The 23,755-nt window shown below is 40.5% G+C and overlaps 1 protein-coding gene across 9 annotated transcripts in view; it reads right to left on the bottom strand.

Annotated features, from left to right (window-relative positions):
* CYRIB (CYFIP related Rac1 interactor B) overlaps positions 1-23,755 on the bottom strand; it is a 154,368-nt gene that overhangs the window by 5,146 nt on the left and 125,467 nt on the right. For all 9 annotated transcript variants that reach the window (XM_043539096.1, XM_043539097.1, XM_043539095.1 and 6 more), the window contains 8 exons: positions 21,395-21,516; positions 16,090-16,195; positions 13,315-13,451; positions 5,462-5,539; positions 4,781-4,897; positions 3,175-3,254; positions 1,894-2,020; positions 845-915 (listed from right to left, as the gene is read on the bottom strand). In XM_043539096.1, coding sequence (XP_043395031.1) covers positions 845-915; positions 1,894-2,020; positions 3,175-3,254; positions 4,781-4,897; positions 5,462-5,539; positions 13,315-13,451; positions 16,090-16,195; positions 21,395-21,516 — 838 coding nt within the window. The remainder of the gene's footprint in view (positions 1-844; positions 916-1,893; positions 2,021-3,174; positions 3,255-4,780; positions 4,898-5,461; positions 5,540-13,314; positions 13,452-16,089; positions 16,196-21,394; positions 21,517-23,755) is intronic.

Here is a 23,755-nt window from a genome sequence, read left to right as displayed (position 1 = left end):
CTAGGATTTCAATCCATTCTGATAATGTATGTTCTGCACAATAACAGACTAAGATTTTCAGAGATCCAGAAGGATTATACTGTACAGAGTACTGTGCCAAAGTGAAATGCTGACCTGTATTAAAATATTTAATTGAATCTTGAATTATAAACGTCCTATATCTTTCCCCATATACATACTAATATCACATAAACTCATCTTAAACAAACTGATATCTCAAAACATACAATATGAACATTTCTGACATTCCCCACAATCCAAAATTGAGCTTTCACTTCTATGGTTCCTCAGATTTGCTTAAACTGGCTTCTCATATATCATTTTATGCCTCCTCCTTCCATCTACCCAGTGAGCAACTAATTAAATTTCTCCAATTCTGTTCCTTTGCTTGTACTTTAAGAACTGGATTTGAGGAGTCTATTTGTTTGGGCATGACATTTTATCCAGTGTTAACTCCCCTAGTGTCTCACCTAATGTACACAGTTGTGCAGTTAGGTGGTTAACTGGCTATGGAAATGGACAATACAAAGGGCAGTTCCATGTTAGTAAATGCAAATTTTGAACCAAAAAACCACCATAAAACAACACAATTAACAGTAGGTAAGCTGACTGGCAGTCGTAGCCAGGGAGCAGGGAATGAATGGGCCTGAAGACTTGACTATTGTTTTACCCCCAAAGGCAGTCAACTCCATGTTAGGATTAAGGCATGCTAGTGAAGAAGCCTGCAGAACAGAGGCTCATCTTTTATCTGTTATATTGATAGAAGACTTCATCATCCACGTGTCTCTGTTCAGCACCTTCTAAAAAATTCACGTTAAAATCATTTCAAGTTAAAAATAAGTACCTGAGAGCATTTAGAAGGCCTTCTACGCTGTTAGGAGGCTGGTCTTTAAGGACTTTGATGCATCCTTTCATCTGGAAATTAAACAAGTTAACACTCTGTATCATGTAAATGCCACACAAAAATAACTTGCAAAAAGTATAGTTCCCCAAGCCCTAACACTTAACTACTTTAAAGGACTTTAAACGTACATGTTATTCTTCTGGATATTGGAAAGGTAGCAAACATCTAGAACTCTGAAATCTTCCCTTAATGTAGAAAGGCTTATCTAGTTACTTGCCATCACACTGAGAATTCCACCCATCTGCAAGCAGTGGAATAGCTACATCAAAATCTGCTGTAAGTAACTGAAAGGCTTTTACCTTAAGGACAATATAAAAGGTTTCACAGGGTATTTTTCTGGTTTTTAAAATTAATACTTGTTTTGTCAGTGTGCTCAGAACAATATAGAATAAAAACCCCTGACCCTAGTCCAAGTTCCATGGGACAATATTTCTTTTGATGCATCTACTACACATTTAACAAATAAAACATACACGCAATAGTATACATCCAACAGCACATTTCAATTACAGAACAAAAGGGGGCAAAGTTGAAGGTTGGAGGACAATGCAACCAATCCAAGTTGGTCTGGATGATTGTGAAGGATGAAAAATTATGTGGCAGTAGGGAACATACTGGACCTACTAGCCTTTCATTTGTAGATATTCTAACGTTTATGTTATTTAAAAGATAGACATATTGTGTGAATAAAGTATAATAATGTTTCTGGGTGTTATCTGGATTCCACTGAAACTCACTTTCTACCTTAACTCTTAAGATGCCTTTTTGTGCATTTGAATGTATATTTTGGATTGCTTGCTGTGTGCAGTCATCTACACGGTAGGCTGGTAGTATATGCCAACCAATTAGGACCATTCTAGACTGTACGCATACTTGTTATTGATCTATTTGGACTCAGAAAATTCATATTACAATGGGAGGGGGGAAGAGACAGTCTACGTATAACTTTGGTTTAAACATCCAAAGACTATGAACAACACAAAACTTACATCAATTTTTGAAGTTTTGGCAAAGGCGCCCACTGGATGCACATGGTCATAGAGTATGATGACACCCACCATTACCCTCAGACAGAACGATACTGTTTCCTCATTTGTAAACCTGCTTCTGTACTCACTGGAATTTTAGAACACAAAAATATCCATTATTATATCAAACACCAAAACAGGCCTTCGTCTTTAACACTGACATTTAGAGGGGAACCTTCCAAAAAAGAAAAAGTTTCTTCAGAGACAAGAGCAACTATTTTCACCAACACAGAAGTTAGACCATTGCTTAGAAAGCCCATTATTTGGAAACTGGAAGAAAAAATCTCTCTCAAGCCCAAACTGACATCTTGCTGTTAATTTTAGGATTTTTCGTATTAGCTGTCTTGGCCTCTTCCAAACAAGTGAGCATTTAGTTTATACCCAAAGAAGAAAAACACAATTCGCTTGTGATGTACACATGGAATAAGGATGCCAAGTTTTTATGAGCAAGGCGTAACTGCTTGTCTGTCAGTGGCACAAACTGTCCCTGAAGTTCAATGTTTGGAGTCCCTCCTTCTTATACCCCCACGATAAAACATGCACTGGTATTCAGCCTAGTCCTTTGTGTTTTTGTTTTTAATTTGACACGGTTACTTCATTCCTGAACAGCTATATCAATAGCAGCCTCTTCAGATCCATGAACAGCTGGTTAGAAAAAACTTAGCACACAATGTTTAACCTCTCCTGCCCATAGTTTGTCACATTTACAGTAGACTCAAGTAGCCCAAGCCTACAAGTTGTTATATTCAATACTCAAACAAGGACCAAGGCAGTAGACTTGCTGGAGCCACCATTCACCCATTGAACTCTCCTTTCATGCAGCAGTTAACAAGGAAACAACCATTACGTGCACTGCTCGAGCCACTTTTCAAAGCATGCTCTAGGCAAGTGTGCTCAATTTTCCTGAATTATGCATGACGAAGTCATTTACAAATGTACTGAGAGATCTGTTAACTTTCATACCCATTCTACTTTTAAATATTAAACAATATTCTCACAGAAAGTAGACAACATGCTGTGTCTAGTGCATGAGAAAAATAAGCCATAACAAGGCTAGAAAAATGTTATGGAATTTAGTAAAAAAAATTATTTGGCTCCCATTTTGTTAATTTTCCTATTTTTTCTCATTGATTTTATGCATCATGGATTATGCCTGACATGCATACTTATATTTTCTATTGATATTGTGCACAAGAGGCCTATAAATGAAGAACTGAATTTTGTCACTCAGCTCATACTTACGGGGTTTCCAACATGACTCTACACACACTAGCCATGGTGCTTAAACAATCTGTGGTATTTTCAATTGGTAAATTTTTATTCTGTGAAAGGAGAAATGAGTAATTCTATTCAGTGTAATGAAAGTGTAATACTGTAAAATCTAATACAATTCTAGGTCAATGAACACTACCTAAGACTGAGTGCTCGAGTTTAAAAACACACCCACACACCCCCCTTTAGGGGATAAGAAACACTGCAGTACTTTATCAATAAAACATTTACAATCAGTTGTTTTAAAACCATAGTGATTGTACCACTTCCACTATTACAGACACCAGGCCTTACTATAGTTTCCATTTTTACACAGAATTTTTCATTGATTTTTGGAGAGTTTGTTTTTGCTAGATTGATTTCAGTGGGGAGCTTAAACAATGGCATGACAGGTCCATTGAGAAGGAAGAAAAATGTGACCTTAAAATAAGATTCTCGGTCTTTGACTGGAGATCATTATGTACTACAGTATTAATAATACATTACTATTAATTTGAAAAAGTAACATATTTTGTTTAAAAAAAACGGTACAGTTTTAAAAATAAAGGTTGATTTTTCTCAGCTGTACATGGGAAACTGTGGTAATAAGTGAGCCAAGTCAATAATAGTGGTGTTGTGGATGTCATGTCAGATACTTCAGTAGGTAGTTCAAGGACAAATGCGAAAGTAATTGGATACTCTGATCCTATTCCATAACAGGTTCAAGATTTATTCTAACACACTCGTGTATCTAATCAAGTTTATGCTTGTATTGTTGTAATTACATTTTAACTTCTATATGTACCAGAATGAAGCTCTCCTGGGAATCTTTCTTTTAAAAAAAGCACATCACTCCTTTTTTATTTGCTTCTCAATTTCAAGCAGAGATATTCAAGCCCAATTTGTTTCACTCTTTGTTTCTAGAAGCCCTTTTCGAGTATGGATATATGATTAGAAAAAGTGACTATCTAAAAATGCAGATTATCAGACAACATAACCGAAGGCACACGACCAGAACAGGCATGTGCTTATTTTACTGGATAAAATAAGTTTTTACTGATAACAGTACAGACATAGCTATTGGACAGCAGCCTACAACAGAACTGTTGGAAGGCCAGCTAGAACCTATTCTACCATGCACAGCATCTGCAAGACTGGCTGCATCTAAATTTCTTCTGCTTGTGTAAAAGGCAGAGATTTGATTTACAGATTCTAAATTACGGGCTTGTATACATGGTGCCAGCAAAGCCCAGTAGAGGGTTGTGATTTGTAGAGCGCGCTCATGTGCTGCACTGTAACTGCCCTGTGCAGGTATGTAGACTGCTGGCGTGCTCTAAAAGGTACCTAGCTTGTCTTAACACAGTCCTGTGCAGTTAGAACATAGAATGTTAGAGTGATCTATAAATCATTCCCTTCTACCCCTCTGGTGCACTTTACTGTGCCATGTAGACAATCCTTAAGTCTTTAGCAAATTTCACCTGGGAGTTATCAGGACAGAATGTCCCACAATAACTTCTTAATTGTTGTCTTTCAGAACATAGCTGCATTTTACAGTGCAATATCCAAGTCAAAGAAAAACCTTCTCCCATATGCTTACCTCTGACACAAATTTTGTCGTGGCATCACTTAAGGTTTTCAGCATTGGCGTCGCTTCAGCATAAAATAAAGACATTCTATTTGCCAATTCGTTATTTACTTCATTTTCACCCTCTGCCTATAAACAAAGATACAAAATTATATGTACAGTAAAAGCTTTGTTATCCGGCATACTGGGGGAAAAGGGGGTGCCGGTAAGTCAAAAAAAAATCCAGTTAACTAAGAGGGAGGGAATTTGGGTGTAGGAGGGGGCTCAGGGCTGGGGCACAGGAGGGGGGGTGGGCTCTGGAAGGGATTTTGGGTGCGGGAGGGGTTCGGAGTACCGGATTTGGGCAGCTCCTGGCCAATGGGAGCTGCAGAGCCAACGCTCGGGGTGGGGCGGGAAAGCGCGCAGAGCCGCCTAGCCGCACCACCGCCTAGGAGCAGCAGGCACGTGTCACCGCTTCCGGGAAATCACGCAAAGCCAGGTAGGGAACCTGCTGGCCCTGCACCAACCGGTCAATAAACCGGACTTTCATGAAGATGAGAAAAGCCAGTTTATAGAGCTTTCCGGTTGGTAAAGTGCCAGATAACACAGCTTTTACTATAAATTGTTTTGTACCCTAAAAAACTGGATAAATAGTACTAGAAAGACAAAGAATTTAGCATTTAAAGTGTTTTTTCACTTCCAGAGGTTACCTACTGGAACATTATTAATCCTCATACGACTCAAAGTTCTTCTGTAGTAGCTGAAGTCATTCTGTATAGCAGGATTTGTCATCTACAAAAAGTGAGAAAATGAATTTATTTTAGTGACAGATGCTCAGTTAGGATCCGAAGACAAACTTTATGGAGATATATACTAAGAGGTATAGTGCATACTCAACTGTCATTGAAGTCACTGGAAGTATAGAGCACTCAGCATCTTGCAATCCCTGGATGTCTTTAGAGGTTCTCAAACTGGGGGGCCTCTCAAATTGGGGGTCTGGGGGGAACAACCTTACTGTGCAGATTCAGAGCTGGGCAGCCGGAGAACTGCAGCTGCTGGCTGGGTGCCTAGTCCTGAAAGCAGCAAAGCCGCCAGCAGCAGCACAGAAGTCAGGGTGGTATGGTACTGACATCCTTACTTCTGCACCGCTGCTTGCGGCGGTCCTGCCTTCAGAGCTGGGTCCCCAGCCGCAGCTCACCGCTCTGCCTTAGGAGCTGGGCAGCTGGAGAGCAGTGGCTGTTGGCCGGGTGCCCGCGGTAGGAGAGCGTAAACTACTACAGACTCAAAGAAGGGGGTAGGATTAAATAAGTTTGAGAAGAGAAGGTTACTCACCTTTTGCAGTAACTGAGGTTCTTCAGGATGTATGTCCCTATGGGTGCTCCACTCCAGGTGATGGTGCGTTCCTGCGCCATTTGCTTGGAGAGTTTGCAGCAGTGTCTGTACAGGTCACCTACCTGTACACAGCAGTGCCTACCTCACACACCGTTGGCACTTCATCTAGCATGTGCGCGACCCGGAATCCTCAGTTCCTTTTCTACCGCAGAGTCTACTTTAAACTCCGAAGTAGAGGGGAGGAGGGCGGGTATTGGAGCACCCACAGGGACACACATCATGAAGAACCTGTTATTCCACAAGGTGAGTAACCTTCTCTTCTTCTTCGAGAGATGTCCCTGTGGGTGCTCCACTCCAGGTGACTGTAGAGCAGTGCCCTCCTAGGATGGTAGGGGCTTCGGAGTTGGTAGGATAATTGCCGATAATACAGCTCGGCCTAGCCGAGTATCCGCCTTAGGGCCTTGTGTGATTGTATAATGTTTGGCAAAGGTGTGTTTGGAGGCCCCAGTGGCGGCTTTGCATATGTCTATAAGTGAAACATTGTTTAGGAACACTACTGACACTGATATGATCTAGTAGAGTGCGTCTTCATCCCCGCTGGAGGTTGTGAGCATTTCAATTGATAACACAGGTGAATGCAGCCAGATATCCATTTAGAGAGTCTCCGCGTAGATATGGCGGTACCTTTAGAGCGTTCTGCGATGGCTATAAAGCGTTTTGGTGAAATTCTAAATGTCTTGGTTCTGTCCAAGTAGAAAGCTAGTGCTCTTCTAACGTCAAGGGTGTGCATCTTAGCTTCAAACGTGTTCTTGTGTGGTTTAGGAAAGAAGAGCTGTATAGGTTGATTAACGTGGAAGGACGCTCGTACTTTGGGGAGAAATTTAGGATGGGTTTGTAATGTGACTTCATCTTTAAAAAAGGTCATGTATGGTGGATCTGCCACGAATGCCCCAATTTCTCCCACATGTCTAGCTGATGTGATTGCTATTAGGAATGTCACTTTCATGGATAGGTGTAGTAGGGAGCAGTTTGCTAAGGGCTCAAATTGTTTCTGAGTGAGGGCCATTAAGACCAAGTTTAAGTTCCAGGGTTGTGTGGGTGCTCTTATGTCCGGATATTGAGTCCTTGACCTTGTGGGGGCATTGTTAATCATATGTTAAACCTGTGTTCGTTTGGTCTGTAGATGGTTGCTAGTCATCCTTGCAGGCAATGAATGTGCAAGTGTGCGTGTTTGACCACAAATATGCATGCTGCCATGTGGCCAAACCGTTGTAGGCACGTGTGGGCTGTTCCGCACTGTGGATAGGGGTGTCTTTACCATGTCGAATCTGTCTTGTGGAAGTGATGCCTTCACCGTCACCAAGTAGAGGTAAGTGCTGATGAATTCTAATTGTTGAGCTAATTCTACTGTTGATTTCTTTTTGTTTATTTGTAGACCGAGACTCTGGAAGCAATCTATCGTTGTTTGGGTAGAGCGAATGGTATCTAATCGAGTGTATGACTTCAAGAGACAGTCATCCGGGTAAGAAAATATTATTATTCCTTGTTTTCACAGGTGCACTCGCCGTTACTACCGCGAGGATCTTTGAGAAGAGACGATGCGCTGTTGACAGACCAAAAGGTAAAACCTTGCATTGATAGTGGACTGTGTCCGAAGTAAATCTCAGAAAACGCCTGTGGGCAGGGTGTATGCTGACATAAAAATAAACATCCTGCAGGTGGAGGGCTGAAAACCAGTTCCCCTGCTCCAGTGCTGGTATTATTGTTGCTACGGTGACCATCTTGAACCTCTGCTTTCTTACAAACTTGTTCAGTCACCTGAGATCGAGAATAGGTCACCATCTCCCATTTTTCTTTTGTGTTAAAAAATAGTGGAAGTAAAATCCCTTCCACCTGTATTGTGCGGGAACAGTCTCCACTGCCCATAATTGGAGGAGATGATGACCATTTGCTATGTCAAGAGGTATATGAAAGGGGTCCCTGAAGATGGACGGGGAGGTTGGGATGTAGATACAGGAAAGGAATGGTATAGCCCATTCGGATGATTTCTAGGGCCCATTTGTCCATGGTGATGGCAGCCCATTTCAGGTAGAAGGAGAACAAACGGCTTCCAAATAGATGGGTGGATGGTGTAAGGACTGGAATGTGGGAGAGGTCTTCCAGACCCTCGAACAAGCCTTCAAATTTGTTTATTAGAGGCAGTAGGTTTAGATGCCGCTCGTGGTGATGGACATTGTCATTGTGGTCTCTGTCATTGTTGTTGGTGTTGTTGCTCGTAAGGCCTCTGGTGTTGCTGTGCGCATGTTGGGTATCTATTCCTCTGATACGGTTGATACCTATAGTGTCTCCTTCTTGTGGCAGGTGTATGAATGCCGAGGGACTGGAGAGTGCCCCGCGAGTCCTTCATAGTGTGCATTACCTCATTGGTTTTGGCTGCAAACAATTTTTCTCCATCGAAGGTGAGATCTTTGACTGTATTTTGCATCTCCCATGGGAATGCTGAGGAGTTAAACCATAAGGCGTGTTGCATGATGACAGCTGTAGCGGTGGACCTGGCGACTGTGTCAGCAGAGTCTAGTGAGGCCTGTAGAGCCGTGCGTACGATCATCTGTCCTTCAGAGACCAGAGATTTAAATTGTTGCCCCTTTTCCTCTGGGATCTCCCTAATAAAGTCCATAAATTTGCCATAGTTCCTGTGGTCATATTTGGCAAGTAGTACCACGTAATTTGCCACTCTGACTTGAAGCATGGATGCAGAGTATACTTTGCGGCTGGATAGGTCCAACCTCTTACTCTCTTTATTGTAGGGTGGATCAAAAGTGCCGATGTTTGCCCCTTTAGTTGGCTCCTTCCACTACCAGAAAATTGGGTGCGGGTGTGTGAATAGAAATTCTGATCCCTTCGAGGGAACATAATATTTTCGGTCCGCCCTTTTGCAGGTAGGAGGTATGGTGGCTGGAGTTTGCCACAGCATCTTGGCAGGTTCCATGATAGTCCCACTGATTGGCAATGCTATCTTGGAGGAGTAAGATGTCTAAGATATGTTAGCTTATGCTGAGTTTCCAGCACTTCCTCCAGAGTAATTTTGAGCTCACTGACCACTCTTTTGAATAAGTTTTGGAAGGGGGTAAAGTCATCCACCATGGTTGGTGGTGGAGGCATAATAGCCTCACCCAGTGAGGAGGGAGGATGTATTGTTGTTGGTTGGCGAGGTGTCGGGAGCAGCGTCTTCTTCCTGCTTTGCCATGGGTTCATCTGTCTCTGTCACTAGCCTCTGAAGGTGGAGGTGGGGATCTGGCATCTTCCCTACGTGGTCTGTGATGCCTGCTATAGTATCTTTGGTAAGACCCCCAGGGGTTCCAATATGGCCAGTGACTAGGATAGGGTATGGCTGGTGCCATCCATGGGTGGCTGTACTATAGCGACATGTCGTGAGCATATGACGGTCGTGGCCGTAGGGGTCCAGTAGCCATGGGGGAGGAATGGTGAAGGGAAAATACCCCTTCAACATTCTTCTCTTCTTTGATCAAGAACTGTGATGCTATCGAAGATAAATGTTGGTGTGGTACCGCTGGCCCTGATGAGATATTGATGCCTAAGAGAGGGGACTCCAGAGTTGAGGATACCAATAAATCCTTGCGGTGCAGAAAATGGCGTACTGCTGAGAGCCTCGGTGCTGGAGGGCTAGGTCCCGATTGCATCGTTGGTGTGATGTGCTGAGCCAATGTAGTTTGTATTGGCGTCATTGCCCTAGTAGCATTGGGCTGTGGCACGGAGATAGGAGCGGTTGTTGGTGCAGTCTCCTTTGGAGCTGCTGACGGTACCGTGGTGGAGGCAGGCAGCTTAGAGCCCTTAACCATGGCACCGTAGCGCTGGGTTCTGGCGGCCGCTGCCGCATGGACTGTGCTGGAGGTGCCCAGAGTATCATATCTGCTGAGCAGCAGTGTGGCTGGCACCGATGAGAGTGATTTGGTCAGTGACCGTTTTGTGTTGATCTGCTCTCTAGGAGGTTAAGAGGATGGCCAGTTTTTGGCCTTCAGGGACCTTGGCAGTGGGGAGACCAGGGACCTATGCTGGGAAGAGGGTTCCTGTCCCGAGTCGGAGGCTGGTCTTAAGGACTTCTCCATCAAGATGAGTTTAAGTCTCAGGACTCTATCCCTTCGTGCCCTAGCCTCCAGTTTGTTACAGTGGACACATTTCTGAGGAATGTGAGCTATCCCCAGGCAACGGACACATTGAGTGTGTCCATCTAACACAGGCATTCCCTCTCTGCACGTCGTGTATCTTTTAAATCCTGATAAACTAGGCATTTTCCTAACCTAATTTTAACTGTACTAAGGGATGGAAAAAGAAATTTTTTTTTAATTTTAAATAAAAGGAACGTAACTCTAATAACTGAAACTTAACTTGTCTAAACTATCCGAACTCACTAATTTATCTAAACTTATCTATTTGAAATGAAGATTTTCAACGGGACTGCTGAGCAATGTCTTAGGCCGGGGACGGTTTAGAAGGAACTGAGAGTCCGGGTTGCACACATGCTGTATGAAATTGCCATCAGCGCGTGAGGCAGGCACTGCGAGTGTGCGACCCGTACTAGCACTGCTGCAAAACTCTCTGAGAAAAGGCGCAGGAATGCACCATCACCTGGAGTGGAGCACCCAAAGGGACATCTCTCGAAGAACCACCACTGGTTTAGAAGTAGCTAGAGCACGTAAGATTTCCTGCTTTGCTCTATATAATTTTTCAGAATAAAAATTATGTGAGAGAAGAGTGGATATTCTGATCTGCTCCAGTTTGCCAGCTTTATTGCCATAGGATTAGACCAGTGTGTCTAGACCATTGCTACGTGGTTTTTGGGAAACTACAGACACATGGAAAATCAGATAGGATATGAGAGAGAGAGAGAGAGATAGAGAGAGAAGAGAGAGTGAGTGTGAGTCCAGAGGTAGCAACTGTCTCTTGATGAAGAGGTATGTCAGACTAAAACGGGGAGACACAGAACCTCAGTAATGTGGGGAGACCTCAAGAGGCCATCTAGTCCATCCCCCTGCACTGAGGAAGGATTAATTATACCTGTACATGGTTGATATTAGTCTTGAGCAACTGGAATAATACACATGGCTTTAGGGCTTGTCTGCATTATGGATTTTTGCACTTGCAAAGGCATGTTCAAGTAAACTGTCTGTGCAGATGCACTACACCAAGGTGACTTACTCCAGGAGGTAAGTCACACTGGCACGCACCTCACTTTACAGTGAAGCGGCACATTTACACTGTGGGGTTTGCATTGGTGTGGAAACAATGGTACAAAAATCTCTAATGCTGACACGCCCATAGTTTAGAAAATATCCTCAGTGCACAATTACTTGTGGACAAAAATAAACTTGGATCCAGGAGTATTTTTTTTAAAGCCAAAATTAAAATTGTTATTTGGGAGCTACTGATTCCACATGAAGAAAAGAAAACTAATATTTTTATTATTTGTATTATAGCAGCAACTAGGGATGCCAAGAGAGATCAAGGCTCCATTGTTCTAGGCACAGTACAGAATGAGCAGGTCTTCACTAGACACGCTAAATCAACCCCTGATGCATCGATCGCCGGAGTGTCGATCCAGCAGTAGTGTAGACATAGCGTTAGAGACAGTACTCGTCTGAGGAGTTTACAGAATTATTGATGGGTCTTGACATTTCCATTATGTACAGACTTCATTATCAGAGTTTAACACTTTATCATTAACATTTGTGCCAAGTAAAAATTCTGTTTTCATGTTCAATGTTAGTAGGCATTTTGAAAATATTCCAAACAGAAAAATGAAAGGGATTACATTTCGAATAAGTAGTATGTTTTGTGCTCCCCATTTTTTTTAAAGTCCTATTTTCAAAAATTAAACCTGGAAATGGATCAGGCAAAAATATTTCTTGTTCTTTTTCAATCAAAAACAAAAATATACAGAATTTCAAAAATGTTGTATTGGTCACATGCAATAATTTTTAATGTAAAGGCAAACAGTTTGAGATTTAAGCACAATGAAAGTACTCTCTCTGTAAAGAAATCACAGAACAGTAAGTACAGATATATATGGAAGATATATATATTTGCTTCATGCAAATTGACAAGAGCCAGGGAAGACCGTCCATCTCAGTTATAAATTTCCTAGCTTTTGTTAATTGCTTTCTTCTCTTTTAATGTTAGTCAACTTTTTCTTCCTCATACTTAATTATATTAACTATTTTCAGGAACATGGGGCCAGATTTGATGCAGTGCAGCTTCTTTGTACCACACTGACAGTGTAACCTGGACCTAAAGTCAGTTTAATTAGCCCAAGGGGATTTCACCTGTGTATGGGTGAACTTCAAATGGCAGAGAGCCAATTTATGGGGCTCTTATTCTTTTGACCACTCTTCTTTCACTCCTGCTGACATTGCAGGGAAAGAGGCATGGTCAGAAGAAAAACAGCATTGCTGACAAGGTCATGTGCTATACTAATCCTCGGCTGCATTTTCAGTGCCCTGGGGCCGTTGTAGCCTGATGTTAAAGTAGCCATAAGGAGACCAACCCCCATACAGCTACAGCAGGATCAGGGGAGTGAAAAAGTGAGCTTTAAACTTTCGTTGCCCTCTCCCCACCCCTGACATTCGACTTGTGCAATTCAACCACATTCCAGAATTGGCCAATGAGTGTTGACCATTATATGCAATTTCTAATGCATAAATGAAGCAATTCTCAATTTTTCCATAATACTTGATGAATGCTAGCATTCAATGAAAGAATTAACTTTTCATGATCTAGACCAGGGGTTGTCAAACTGGGGGTCGCGACCCCTTAGTGGGTCGCATGGTTATTATATGGGGGGTCACGAGCTGTCAACCTCCACCCCAACCCTGCTTTGCCTTCAGCATTTATAATGGTGTTAAATAGATAAAGTTTTTTTATTTATAAAGGGGGGGCACACTCAGAGACTTGCTATGTGAAAGGGGTCACCAGTATAAAAGTTTAAGAACCACTGATCTAGATAAAGTATCTGAGCATTTTAAGTATTAGGAAGCATCACAGAGGGACTGAAGCAAACATCATTCTTTTTACAGATAGGGACATCAAGAGTGATTAAGAGGTTTGCCCAATGTCACGGAGTCTGTGGCAGTGTCTGGAATGAAACCCAGGTTTCTCCAAACCTCAGTCCTGGGCTCCTTTTAGATGAACTGCCTATTTAAAAATGCATGAAAATTTACCTTGAGCTCATCAAATCGGAGTGTGAAATGAAGAATTTCTGCAAACTGCTTAGCAAGAGCCTGCTCTCGCTCCAGGTGCTGAGTAGGTGAATATGGGGTGCTTGTCAGGGCTCCCAATAGACCTCGCAATCCTGCCTCTAAATAAAGAAAGAAAATCAAAACATGTCAAACGGTATCTGCTTCTACTATATATTAGTCGTTGACTTAAAATGCTAAAATGTATGGTAATTCCATGATCTAAAGTAAGTTTTAAGATCAAATAAGTTATAATTTGTTTTCATGGGGCATTTATACTGGAGATTACCCATGAATTGCTATAGATATAGAGCCTATATCTGACTGGATTCTACAGTAAACTAATTTTTCAAGTTGTTTCATGACTATATTCAATTTTTGTTTGAAATTGACTTTACATTGGTCATTTCAGTTAATATTGCTATATGAAAAGCTATTCAATGTTAAGGAACAGAAATGAAACAGTGACAAAATTTCCCTATCTACAAAGGCCATATCAAAAAATTGGAAATGCAGCTAGCAGTTAAAGAAGGCAAGCTGTAATCTCTTAAAATTTGGCAGGCTAAAGTTTTATTTAAAAAACAAACAAACAAAAAAACCTTTGTCATGAAATTATCTACTTAATTAAAAGATGCATTTCTAAGTATCTTTCAATCCACTAACCCAGAATGGAGAACTCTTCTGTTGGTTGAATACCTAATGAAGAAACTTTTAAACCTTAGCACTAACAAGTGAGAAGCTAAGTAAATAAGTGGCTAGTTTCCTATGTTCTTTAGACATGTTTATGTAGACCTTCAAATGTTTTTGCTCTACAATTTTTTTTGGTGGGGGAGGGGGGGAGAAGAGGACTGTGGTGAGATGAGATTGCCTGAAGAAAGCAGAGTCTACCTTATTTATGAAATACAATCCTGCACTTAGCACTATTTTGCTATTTACTGTGGAAGTGACAGAAGGCTGTTCAATAGACAAAGCCGCCACAAATAGTTCTGAAAGTTCTATGGCTGATGCATTTCCAGCTTTAACATACAAGGGACACTCTGAGATATTGACTTATTACCCTTTCTTAACACTGTAGTTCAAAGGGACATTCTGAAATCGTGTCTCTCTCACCAACAAAAGTTGGTCCAATAAAAATATTACCTCACCCATCTGGTCTCTCTAAGGCCCGTAAAACTAAGATAAGATTTCACTTTTAACGGATTACATTTTTTCATCTTCAGAAACTTGGAACATTTAGGTGCAAGAAGATGCTACATTTTCTTGGAGACCACAAGAAGGTTTCCAATGACTGTATACTAACATACAAGGAAAGTTCATGGAAACATATTCCTGCAGGAAACACAGTATGGTGAGGGTGACATATTTTATCCTTTCTTTCAGTGGTGTAACTGGTTTGCCTCTACAACAGTGGGCAACAGTGCACGTTTTATAGTAAGTGAAGCACCTCCTGGAGGATAATCAAAAATACAATGTGATCTGTGTATCCCCTCTAAATTTTCTTATGTTTTCCAATGTGCATTACTTTGCATTCATCAACATTCAATTTCATCTGCCATTTTGTTGCCCAGTCACCCAGTTTTGTGAGATCCCATTGTAACTCTTTGCAGTCTGCTTTGGACTTAACTATCTTGAGTAATTTTGTATTGTCTGCAAATTTTGCCATCTCACTGTTCACCCCTTTTTCCAAATCATTTATGAATATGTTGAACAACACAGGACCCAGTATTGACCCCTAAGGAATACAACTATTTACCTCTCTCCACTGTGAAAACTGACCATTTATTCCTACATTTTGTTTCCTATCTTTTAAACAGTTACTGATTCATGAGAGGATTTTTCCTCTTATCCCATCACTGCTTACTCTGCTTAAGAGCCTATGGTGAGGGACTTTGTCAAAGGCTTTCTGGAAGTGTAAGTACACTATATCCACTGGATCACCCGTGTCCATGTTTGTTGACCTCAAATAACTCAAATATACTGGTGAGGCATGATTTCCCTTTACAAAAGCTATGTTGACTCTTCCCCAACAAATCACGTCCATCTATGGTGTCTGATAATTCTATTCTTTACTACAGTTTCAACCAGTTTGCCTGGTACTGAAGTTAGGCTTACCAGCCTGTAATTGCCAGCATTGCCTTGGGAGCCTTTTTTAAAAATTGGTGTCACTCAGCTATCCTCCAGCAATCTGGTTAGGGTGACCAGACAGGAAGTGTGAAAAATCGGGACAGGGAGTGGGGGATAATAGGCGCCTATAGAAGACACAGCCCCAAATATTGGGACTGTCCTATAAAATTGGGACAACTGGTCACCCTAAATCTGGTACAGAAGCTGATTTAAATGATCGGTTACATACCACAGTTAGTAGTTCTGCAGTATTATATTTGAGTTCCATCAGAACTCTTGGGTGAATACCATCTGGTCCTGATGACTTACTACTGTTTATCAATTTGTTCCAAAACCTCCTAATGACATCTCAATCTGGGACAGTGCCTCAGATTTGTCACCTAAAAAGAATGGCTTAGGTGTGGGAATCTCCCTCACATCTGCATTGAAGACCGATGCAAAGAATTCATTTAGTTTCTCCACAACAGCCTTATTGTCTTTGAGTGCTCCTTTAGCACCCTGATTGCCCAGTGGCCCACTGATTGTTTAGCAGGTTTCCTTCTTCTGATGTACTTAAAAAAAAATTTGCTGTTACTTTTTGAGTCTTTGGCTAGTATGAAGGCTATCAAGTCATTAGTTTACCATCTTTCAACTTACCTAGCCTTTGAGAAAATTCATAGAATTTCTTTAGCTTGCCTACTAATGGAACAACTGCACCCCATGCCTTCTCCTGCAATTTTTCATCAGTGGGATGCTGTATCGCCTTGAAAATCGAACACATGGAGAAAGAAAAAAAAGTCACACCTCGCTTAACAACAGGAATCAAGACTAGGAAAGTTTTCTTTCATTCAAAATATGTATTAAAAGAGGTTGATCAGAGGTACTGGGAGGAAAAAAAAGAAGGGAGCATCATTCTTTAGATTGTGGGAAAAGAACAGTTTCTCCAGACATTATGGGTGCAACCAGTGTCCTATTATGAGTCAGATTTTCATTGAAAATTATAAGCTGGTGTCTTTCATCACATACTGTACCTGTTATGCACATTCTTTACACATACACAATGAAAATAATTAAACACACTTTATGAACATAATATTTTATAGGATGTAAACCATATTATACAATTACTTGTATGTGGACGATTTTTAAAGTTGCCTAAAATACAAAAAAGGAAACAATTTACACAGTACAATCTACTTGGTCAAATAACTGCTTTATCAGGATACTCCAAGAGAATGAGTTGAGCCTAGTTTAATGATTATGGCTTGTACACAAAGTTAGTTTCAGCTACAGCAATCGGTATCAGGTAATGGGGAGGGAGAACCAACCACCTTTAGCTCATGGAATTTTTATACAATCAAGCCAATACCGCTGGCAGAATATGACACCAGGGAAAAGGTGACTAAACATCTCAGGTAGTTGAGATTTTTTGGTGTTCTGACAGTAGTCCTGTGTCAGAACATTTGATATATAAACATTCTATATTAATTTCAGTTAGCTTTGCAGTATTTTGTCACATTTTATAGGAAAATATTTGTTCAAAAATTAAACTGTATAACATTGAGTTCTAGAATAGCAAGTTATTCAGCAGTGTCAATCAAGAACTACATTTGCTTGTATTTGGAATTTTGCTTAAAAGAGGAACACTCAAATATTAAATGACCCCTTTGTACTTTTCAGATCATATAATGATAAATTCAGATACGTTATTTCATGCAGAATTTTAGTACAAACAATATATTTAATTCTATAAAATTATTTAGAAAAATTTTACTGCAGTAAATATTAAAGTTTAGAGTAATTTCCTTTCTCCCAAAACTAACAGGAAGCATAATGCATGCAAACAATCTTACTGATTTTTTCCTTCCGTACTGTAAGGTATTGGGGAATTTAATTTTCTTTTTAAATGTTTCCTAGTCTTAACCTTCCCTTCCCAGTCAACTTAGATGAGAGGTGTACATATATCACATATCTTACAGGAAGGATACTAAAATTTTGAAAATAGACACTCTTGGAAAGAGTTGCTGTGTAAGATACCAACAGGCAGGAAGTTTAGAAGTTTAGAAATTCTAATGTTCCAGCATAATATTTGTGAACTGATACACTTTTATTTTCATCTGTCTAGTTTATACTGGTTACTACATTGTTTCACTTCGTGTTCACTGTTTTATTACATGTCTTGCTGCAAACCTTGTGTTTCAGTCATTACTTTTGAACTAATTCTTATTATTTGTTAAAAACGTTAGTTGATTTCTAACCGTGTGGAGGTATAAGGTGGGAGTTTTTGTATATTAACACTTCATTTCTCTCTCCATCCCTGGTTCTCATCATTGTGGACAAACTCAGATTACTCAGTGGTGTCCCAATACAGTAACTCCTCACTTAAAGTTGTCCTGGTTAATGTTGTTTCGTTGCTAATCAATTAAAGAACATGCTCGTTTAAAGTTGCGCAATGCTCCCTTATAATGTTGTTTGACAGCCTCCTGACAGAAAGAGCAGCCCGTTGGAGCTAGCTGGTAGGGGCTTGGAACCAGGGCGGACCAGAAGCCCCCTATCAGCTCCCCACTTCCCTAAATTCCCTGTGCGGCAGCCGCCCAGCAGGCTATCAATTGCCGGGCAGTTCAGCTGTCCCTCCCCCCACTGCCACGTGCTGCTCCTGCCCTCTGCCTTGGAGCTGTTCCCGGGAGCCTCCTGCTTGCTGTGCAAGGGGGATGAGAGGAAGAGGGGTGCTAATGTCAGGGTGTCCGCCTCCCCCGCTCCTTTACCCCATCTAAACAGAGCAGGGGTGGGATACGACAGGGCTCAGGATGGAGGGAGCTTGCTGGCAGCAGCTGCTGTCTCAACTTGCTGATCTACTTAAAAAGGCAGTGTACTTAGAGTGCGGTCAGCATATTTAAACGGGCAATGCGCGTCTCTCTCACACACATGGTGTGTGTCTCTGTCTCTCTCTGCCATGCTGTCTCCCCTCCCTCCGTTCGTGCTGCCTTGTAGAGCGTGAGGCTACACTGACAACGTGTTAACCCTTGAGGGCTCAGCCAAGTGCTAGTTCATCATTTAGCAGTAAGGCATTCCCTGGGAAATATCCCACCCTCTTACTCCACCACCTCAACCAACTTCACAATCATCATTGCTGGGTACAGTACTAAATTGTTTAAAACTTGTGGGTGGGTGGGTGTGTGTGTGTGTGTGTGTGTGTAGTCTTTTGTCTGGCAAAAAAAGTTTCCCTGGAACCTACTCTCCCCCTCCCCCCCCCCCCCACCCTTTACATTAATTCTTATGGGGGAACTGGATTCACTTAACACTGTTTCGCTTAAAGTAGCATTTTCAGGAACATAACTACAACGTTAAGCGAGGAGTTACCATATGGTACTTTAATTATATTTATATAGAAATCAATAGACTTTAGAAGTCTGTTTTCTTATTCAATTATTCAAAGCTGGGTGTAGTAGTAATAGTCAACAGAACACCAAAGTGTGCCTGAATCTATCAAAATCAAAGACTCTGGGCTTTCCAGTCTAATCATTCCAAACTGATTCACAAACCTTGACTGTGACACTACACTATGACCACTCTGGTCTAAGCCAAGCCCAGCAGTTAACATGAAAGGTTCAAGTAGTGATTAAAATCTTCAAGCAGAAGATCTAAAGTTTCAGGAGCCATCCAAATCCATATTCAGAAAACAGAAACAGAAAAGGCAGACAATACCCTGAAGTGTACACAAAAGAGTTGCTCCAGAATTGCAATTGTTATTGTAGATGGGAAAGATATGGGGGTGAGAGCAAACAAGTCAGTTTGGGACACCACTGCAGGTTGCCTATATTGCCTACAACTGCCGAAAACAATTCTTCTGCCAGCTGTGACCAAAAGAGCTAATAGGATCCTGGGATGCATAAATGGGGAACCTCAAGTACGAGTAGAGAGGTTATTTACCTCCGTATTTGGCACTGGTGCAGCTGCTGTTGGAATGGTTTTCGCCTTCCTCTGCAGCATGGGGCACAGGTCACTTGCTGTTTTAAACTAGATTAAATGGCAGATTCTCTGTAACTTTAAATCATTTAATCAAGATTTGAGGACTTCAGTAACTCAGCCAGAGGTTATGAGCTATTACATGAGTGGGTGCAGAAGGCTCTGTGACCTGTGGTGTGCATGAAGTCAGATTAGATCAGTGGACTGCATATGCAGTTCTCTCTGTATTATGTGGGTCACATCCACACAATATACATACTACCTATATGGCCCTGAGGATGTCACATGGGCTGCATCTGTGTGCGGATTGGGCCGCAGGCGGCCCACGGGTTGAGAACCACTGGATTCGATGATCACAATTGTCCCTTCTGGCCGTAAATTCTGAGTCTATGAGTCAAGCAAATATTATGTCCAGTTCTGGTGCCCACAAATTCAAGAAGGATTTTGATGAATTGGAGAGGATTCAGAGAAGAGCCATGATAATGATTAAAGGGTAGAAAACATGCCGTATAGTGACTTAGCTTTTGAGTCTATCTATTTAGCTTAATAAAGAGACAGTTAAGGGGTGACTTGTTTACAGCCTATAAATATCTACACGGGGTACAAATATTTAATAATGGGTTCTTCAATCTAGCAGAGAAAGGTATAACACGATCCAATGGCTGGAAGTTGAAACTTGACAAATTTAGACTGGAAATAAGGCATAACTTTTTAACAGTGAGATTAATTAACCATTGGAACAATTGATGGAGGGTTGTGGTGGATTCTCCATTATTGAGAATTTTTAAATCAAGATCTAAAAGATCTGCTCTAGGAATTATTTTTGGGAAAGTTCTATGGCCAGTGCTACACAGGTGATCAGACTAGATGATCACAATGGTCCCTTCTGGCCTTGGAATCTATGAACACTGAGGTTGTGCTCAGCTTTGCATTAAGAGCTGTTCAGGTCTGCAGAGTCTGACTTTTTTCTTGTCTATTTTTCTTTGAAATAAGTTGGACTTAAGAGCAGACCAGAGAAGTACCTTGTGGTGCCTTTTTAAACTCCACTGATGGTGATGGGTATATAAAATTAGTTAACAGGTCTGGGCAATTTCCACAGACCTTTAGTTACTTGTAGTAGGGTTACCTCTGGAGAACAGTTGTCATATTGGCCTGGCTCAGGACGACAATAGGACTTCATATACTTTTGGGGCATGGTGCATTGAGCTGAGAACTATGAATTCTCTAGGAATGGGAGGACTGCCTGCGCCACTGTTTTATTGGAAGCAAGGAACAACTGGAACAAGCTATTAGAGAGAGAAACCCCCCCCCCCCCCAAAAATCTCTAGTTCAAATAACACTATTAAAATGTATTATGGGGGCATTTCTTGTCTCTCAAGATTTGCACAGCAATTTTTCCCAGCAAGCAAAAACACGGCTCCAACTGCTAGTCCTGCAAACTCACCTATGAATCTGAAAGGCAAGCTATGTTCTTTCTGGCTCATGCATTATTATAAGTAATAAAGATTCTGCAATTTCAGCTTAGTTAACAACGATTACATGTGTGGTCAGAAAAATCTTCTATAGTCTCCAACAGCTGTGTTAGCTTGCAATAGTAAACAAAAATGAAAAAGTTGTTTTCGTCAGTAAAGTCAGCAAATGTTATTGAATACACACAGAAAGCAGATCTCTGTCTCAGGCTAGTGACCCAAGATCCAGCAGCAAGAATCCTGTTAAGATGAAAGCTTTAGAGGAAACTCCTTTTTAATTACTCAACTATGTGCATTTAATATGAAAGTTACTGAAGACAAATATAGTAGCCAGTGATTTTTTTTAAATCACAACATTTTAGAGTAGAACCATATTTCAAAGTAGAATATTTTCATTTCAGATTATTAATACAATAGCCCTGCCAGAGAAGCTGAAAATTAGCTCATCTATCTGTTCCAGGTTATGTACGCTAACAACACTCCATAGAATTGTTTGTATGATCGCAAAATATCTAACAATGCTTTACCTCTCGTATTTCGTGGCCAGCTCCTCTGTATGACTGTAAGTCTTCCAGGATTCCTTCTGCATCCTTTAGCACTACATTCACCTGATTATAAATTTCCTTTTCAGATTCTGTAGGCTGGGCATCTAAACAGTAGGAGAGCATATTAAATAATTTGTTTAACTGCGTGAGTTTTTAAGAAGTCCACCATGATCGAAAGGACAAAGTTCCTAATGAATTCTTGTATAACTATTATTCCATTTACTGCATAAAGCTACCACTATATCTCTGAGAAACTTTACAAAGATAACTACAGTTGTGTATATTCCCCCATCATTGTTTGGATTTGGAATCTTTCGTGTATGAGGTCTACAGGCAGCGGGGATGTTAAAACCTTAAATTTACCTTCCAGATTACCAAACATTATTACCCATGGTTAGTTACAATTTTAAGGGTTTTTTTTTTTAATTAAAATTGACAAGTTTTAATATGTTTTTATTTATCAAACCATACTAGGATTTATTCTCACTTTTAGGATTCAGTAGGAACTCAGTGGAAGAGCCATAGGTGAGTTATGAAAAGACACACTGATTAAGGATACACTAAAAGTGTTACAAAATAAGGTAGTCTTATCTACTTTCATTTTAAAAAATTGTACACTTTTATATATTTCAAGTTTTTGGAGCAGGAACTGTATTTTTGTGTTTTCTTTATAGCCCTGGGCACATTCTCAGTTCTGAACATATTAAAATATAAATGCTGATTAAAGGCCAGTAATCTAATTAGTCATGAGACGATCCATTGTAATTGGCTCAAAGACAGATGCAACAAATTGTTAAAGCCACCTGTGCAGACTCTCCTGTATATTGTCTATAATTGGGATATATTGTTATCCCACATAGTAGGATAATTAAATCTCTCTCTTTCAGCTATAAGACACTCTCCATCTCTGGGTATCATTTAAGTAATGCTATATTTGCCTAATAAACACAAAACTAATTCATAAAAACAATGTATATGTTTTAAGAAATGTCGTAATATTTTTGTGGTCTAACAAGTTTTTTTTTGTTTGTTTTTTTTTTAAATATTTAGGCGCATCATCCCTAATCCAAACATTTTATTTCATAAATTATTTACCTGAGGTGAGATCAGATTGTGAGAAAAAAAAGTTATAAAAGAATATAATTTTGGCTCCTTTTATATCCCTAACTGGTAATTATGGTGTCAGAAAGAAAAGCTATTCAGACCAATGAAACTGCTCATTACTTCTGAACTCTGCAACTTTAACACTGACACTATTTCTTAACTATCTACACTGGCAAATGAGTTAGGAAATAAACTTTCAAAAGTAAATTAATCTAAGATTTTCAAAGTACAAAATCCAGGTAATTATATTGACCAAATAAAAATTATTTTTCTAGTAAGGATTATCTGTAAACAATTGACCACTAATGCTAATATTTCATGTGTTAGGTGCAGCTAGGCCTGTACAAGTTTAATGTAACTAATCAATACCACATTAAAGGTAAATTAGAGTAAAGGGTCTTCTGTCCATGATACAAATGCCTAAATCCCAAAATAAAACCAGCCTGCTGGGGTAGCAGTTCCTGCTCTTCCGACTGTTTGTTTTCTGCCTGTTGTACGTAAGCTGTAGGGAATGCCTGGCACCCTGGAGTATGGGATCCCCTGCACCTGGCTCTCCCCTCCATGGGACTTGACAAGCAAAGCTGCTGTGGTCCTAGAGGAGACACAGAACTCTGTTCCACTTTTGGCAGAACTCTGCTGCCTTGTGACGGACACCAGGTGCCTGCACATTAGTGAAGAGTGTTTGGAATAGCTGCTTTCCCCAGCTGGCTCCTTGCAGCTCAGGTCATGTGTAGCTGTAGCCAATGTGTTCCATGGGATATGTTGCCTGATTCTTTCTAGGTTATTTAAATGGCTTCTATTAAGTTATACAAATGTAAATAAAGTGCATTTGTGGTCCATGAGAAAAAAAAAAAAAAAAACATTGATGGAAGTTGGGCACACCCATCAATTGGAGCATACATCCGTTAATTTTATACATTGTGGAAAACAGTTTTAATGCATGGATCATGATGGAACAAAAAGGTTACACACACATTATCTATCTGGTTTTGGTATATTCAGTTTTGTTAAACCACAAAAATAGGACATCTATGTTACGTGCATAAAGATGGGGCATTGTTAGCAAGTGCACCTAAGTAGACCTTGCAACAGTTTATTAATACTTAACATTTCAATATTAAGAAGTATCTGAACCCAAGGAAGCTTGCTGCTCCCTTTCTAAAAGGAAAAAATAGCACCACATTGATTAGGTCTTGAGTACAGAAATAACTGGCCAACATTTTTGAGATTGTCACAGAA

Source organism: Chelonia mydas, chromosome 2 (genome assembly GCF_015237465.2).
Source record: "Chelonia mydas isolate rCheMyd1 chromosome 2, rCheMyd1.pri.v2, whole genome shotgun sequence".
In the NCBI taxonomy this organism is placed as follows: Eukaryota; Metazoa; Chordata; order Testudines; family Cheloniidae; genus Chelonia; species Chelonia mydas.
The sequence above is the reverse complement of the archived record's forward strand: the minus strand, read 5'-3'. Positions and strand labels throughout refer to the sequence as shown.